The sequence below is a fragment of the Musca domestica genome, unplaced genomic scaffold, assembly GCF_030504385.1.
Source record: "Musca domestica strain aabys unplaced genomic scaffold, Musca_domestica.polishedcontigs.V.1.1 45, whole genome shotgun sequence".
In the NCBI taxonomy this organism is placed as follows: Eukaryota; Metazoa; Arthropoda; class Insecta; order Diptera; family Muscidae; genus Musca; species Musca domestica.
In genome coordinates this window covers 5,431,593-5,435,850 of record NW_026712335.1, presented here as the reverse complement: position 1 = coordinate 5,435,850, position 4,258 = coordinate 5,431,593, and the positions used below count along the sequence as shown (strand labels likewise).

Here is a 4,258-nt window from a genome sequence, read left to right as displayed (position 1 = left end):
GAACTTGTTGGAGGCCTCGAAGAAGTTCGTCGTTGCGGTGTTATTCGTTGTGTTGTTGTTATTATATGTGAAATTCAATTGATGATAATGATCATAGTAATGTTTTCTCTACCTCATTCACAAATTTGTTTGTTCTTCTTCATTCATTAATATATCATTACGTGCGTATGTTTGATTATAACAGGGTGAACCTAAATTATGTCTATAAATTCAGAAACAAAATATAACTTACACTAAAAAAATATATAAAAGTGTGAATGTAAATTTAACAATTTACATAATACTTATCTAATTTTTATAAAGATTTTGATGGTCTTAGAATTGCCCTGCTTAAGGTACGGACATTCTATTTTATTGGTGGATGGGTTTTTAGTGACAGAATGGTGGTTTGTCCGGTAGAGGATTAATATGATGATTTTAGGTTTGATGTATTTTCTGCGAGATCATATTTTATCTAACTGGAACACTATTATTGTCTGGAGGCTGGTTGTGGTGGATTCGATAGAGGCTGCAAATCAATCTAACCCTAATATAATGTTTTGGGTTTCTTATGATGAATTCTGTGGTTATTTAGCAATCCAGCCGGAGAAGTATTTTGTTGGAAATTTGGTGGAATGTAGCAAGTGATCGCAGTGGATGCTGAAGCTTTCGTAGTGGCAATGGTGGTGTGATGAATGATTTTAATATTAAGGCTTCAAATTTTTAGTGCAATTTTTCACAATATTTGACGGAAGGTTGGATTTTGTTCATTACAAATCATGCGGGGGATAATTGGTTGATAGAAGATGGTATTAAAATGCACAGGTTATACTTGACATCGCACATGTTGGCCCCCGACATAACCAAACAAAATTCGTCTTCACAGTTTGAGCCACGTGAAGAAAAATGTCGGGGGTTATTCTTTTCTTAATTATAGTTGCCTTTGTCACTATATACCACTTTTATTGAATTTTTCCAACTGAGTAGGCTGAATTTCAATGATTATACAATTTTTTAAGAAATTGTATTCTTTGCCTAGGAAAAATACACAATTTTTTTATAAAAACGCCACTAAAACACTTTAACATTATATTTTATTACCTTGGCAAATTTAGGTTTATTTGCTAATAATTTCCTTATTTAAAATATGGAATTTGTCAATTTTTTAATTATCAAAATTATTTATCAAGTTTTTTCAAAATTCTTTAACTTTTCAATTTAGGTTTTTGTGTTCTGTACTTCTTGAAAGGCGAGTTGTAAAAGGCCTGTTGCAAATTCTCTTTTCTATACGAAAGCTCTGTATTAAAATTATAGTTGTATAGTAAGGGAATTGTAATTGTCGATAGAGTTGCTTTTGATCTAAGGCAAAGAACGATAGTACGTTTTTAGCGTTGCCACTTAGTTTCAATCGATAAATGTGATGAGTAATTTTGGTCGAATCGTATATTACAAACCAAGTAATATTTTCCTCATAGGAAACAATATTAATTGGAGATCATTAATTGGCAGATTTTGGTCTAAGGACGTATGTCCTTGGCATGGAAAGTGCCCACGGTCTTACCATCACTATCTTCCAGGATATAATAGTTTTGCCCTAGCTTTTCTTTGATCTTAGATTTGATAAAAAGGGGAGATAATTTGGCATTAAAAGCTTTTTCGGCGGAACTTTGAGCGAAATTTCGTCGATAAACTTCTTGGCCAATTTCAAAGGAAATTGGTCGGGCTCTCAAGTTATATTGGTTTTGATTCCTTTTATATGCCTCGGATATATGTCGACGTAAATTATTGCGAATTAAAGCTAAATTGTCATCTCTGTGCAAAATAGCAGATGGTTCACCTAAAAGTTCTAACTTCCGCAACAGTTTGTAAGACGTACCATGGGTAACCATATTAAACCCGAAAAGAGCATGATAAGGGGAATATTTGGTAGCTTGGTGCACAGAGTTTCTCAGGGCACAACTTATGAGACTTAAGTTTTCATCCCATAACCGATGATCTTTCTTCAAAAATGTGCGAATGCCTGCTATTATAGAGCGGTTTACGCGCTCAGAAGCATTCGACTGAGGCGAATATATGGCTGTATAAATATGGATTACTCCATGGGAGGTCAAAAATGCATTAAATTCATTTGATTTGAACTGGGAGCCGTTATCACTTATCAAAGTTTCAGGGACCCCATAAACGTGAAAAATTTGTTTAAGAAGATAATCTTGTATAACTGAAGTTGTAAATTTTTTTAGGGGACAGAGCCAATGAAACTTTGACATGTGATCCAGCACTATCAATAGGCCTATATTTCCATTTTTGCTCCTCGGGTACGGACCCAATATATCAATATATATCCTCTGAAATGGGCGATACGATATTGTTTCCTTACCCATTTCAGGTTTTAAAATTTGATTTGGTGCTTTGGTGCACTTACATACATCACATGACCTAATGTAATCCCTCACATCTTTTACCAAATTAGGCCAAAAGAAATGTCTTCTTATGAGTTCAATGGTTTTAAACATTCCCCCATGACAAGCGATAGCAGAGTTATGGAACCTGAAGATTATATCTTTACGGAGCTGTTGTGGTATCCACAGTTTCCATGCTCTGGAGTCTTGTTCACTATCCCCTGTATAATGGTCAGTTCTAATATAGACGTAGTTATCCACTATCTTCATGTCCGGGAATTGGGATTCATTTTTTAATATTTTATCTTTCAGAAATTTGTAGTCTGAGTCGAAAAAATGAGGGGAGTCTAGATCCACTTCCGGTTCTGAGAGCTCAATGGCTGAAATTTCGTTACAATGAATTCTCGACAATGCGTCAGGGACGACATTGTCTTTACCTTCCCTGTGGCTAAATGTGAATTTATATCCTTGCAACTTAAAGACCCATCTTGCAAGGCGGCCAGTTAAATCTTGCTGTTTCATTAGCCACACCAAGCTAGAATGGTCTGTTATGATTTCGAACTCTTGAAGTTCGACATAACACCGAAATTTCTTTATGGCTTCTACAGCCGCTAAACACTCTCTTTCGGTGACACTATAATTCCGCTGTGCGGAATTTAACTTTCTAGACATATACGCGATAGGCCTCTCGTCACCATTTTCGTCCACCTGTACTAATACAGCACCGATTCCATAATCGCTTGCATCACAATGGATGTAAAACTTTTTGGAGAAATCGGGGTTGATTAGAACAGGGGCGGTCGTTAAGAGATGTTTGATGGTGTTAAACGCATCATTAGCCTCATTTGTCCAAACAAATTTCTTTTTTGTGGACAGAAGTTCAGTAATTGGGAAAACTTTTGAAGAAAAGTTGTCGATAAATCGACGATACCAGCCCGACAAGCCGAGAAAACCTCGTACTTGCTTAAGGCTTTTCGGTACTGGCCAGGAAAGAATGGAGTCTATTTTTTCAGGGTCGGTTTTAAGACCTCCATGTCCAATAACGTATCCCAAGTACTTTACTTCGGTCACACAAAATTTACTTTTTGAGACGTTTATGGTCAAATTAGCTTTTCTGAACTCATCAGAAATTCTAATTAATATAGCTAAATGAGTAGGGAAATCTTCCGACACGATGATTAGGTCATCTAAGTAACCAAAGACACATTTTTTTAGATCGGCTGGGATTAGTTCGTCCATGAGACGGCACATTGTTTGTGGGGCGTTACACAGTCCGAATGGCATTACCACAAACTGGTAAAGTGGCCTACCCGGGACTGTGAACGCCGTAAGTGCTTTTGCCTCCTCAGCCAGACCGATCTGCCAAAATGCATCCTTTAAGTCAAGCTTAGATATTATGTTGGCTTTTGGAAGGCGGGCGAAGATTCCCTCAATGCTAGGGAGCGGATACGCGTCTTTCTTTGTGACAGCGTTTAATTTACGAGCGTCTAAACATAAGCGGACTTTGTTCGGTTTCAAAACTAACCGCATGGGTGAACTCCATGGAGAAACGGACGGTTCAATAACACCAAGTGCCAACATTCTGTCAATTTCTTTGTACATAAGATCTTCCACTGCAGGGGAAACGGGATAGAATCTTTGTTTGACGGGCTTAGAATTGCAAACATCGATTTCGTGTTTTATTAGGCTGGTTCGGCCAAGACCTTGTTTCTCAAAGTCTGGGAATAAAGCTTTAACTGCTTCTAATTGTTGAAGTTGGACTGATGTTAAAGGATATTGAACTTCGGACGATTCCTTAATCGGACAAATATCGGACGTTTCTATCTTCGGACGAATATCGGACTCAAAAGCGGACAACGTAGACGCAATTTTATTAGTTT

At 37.1% G+C, this 4,258-nt stretch overlaps 1 protein-coding gene across 1 annotated transcript; it reads right to left on the bottom strand.

The window, feature by feature from the left end:
* Positions 1 to 1,496: 1,496 nt before the first annotated feature.
* On the bottom strand, positions 1,497 to 1,868 carry LOC131804479 (uncharacterized). The gene has a single exon (XM_059127419.1). It carries the CDS (start codon positions 1,866 to 1,868, stop codon positions 1,497 to 1,499), a length of 372 nt encoding a protein of 123 aa, XP_058983402.1.
* Between the last annotated feature and the right edge of the window lie 2,390 nt (positions 1,869 to 4,258).

Coding starts and splice junctions, on each gene's coding strand:
- LOC131804479 (XM_059127419.1), bottom strand. CDS start 1,868: ATGGTTACCCATGGTACGTCTTACAAACTGTTGCGGAAGTTAGAACTT.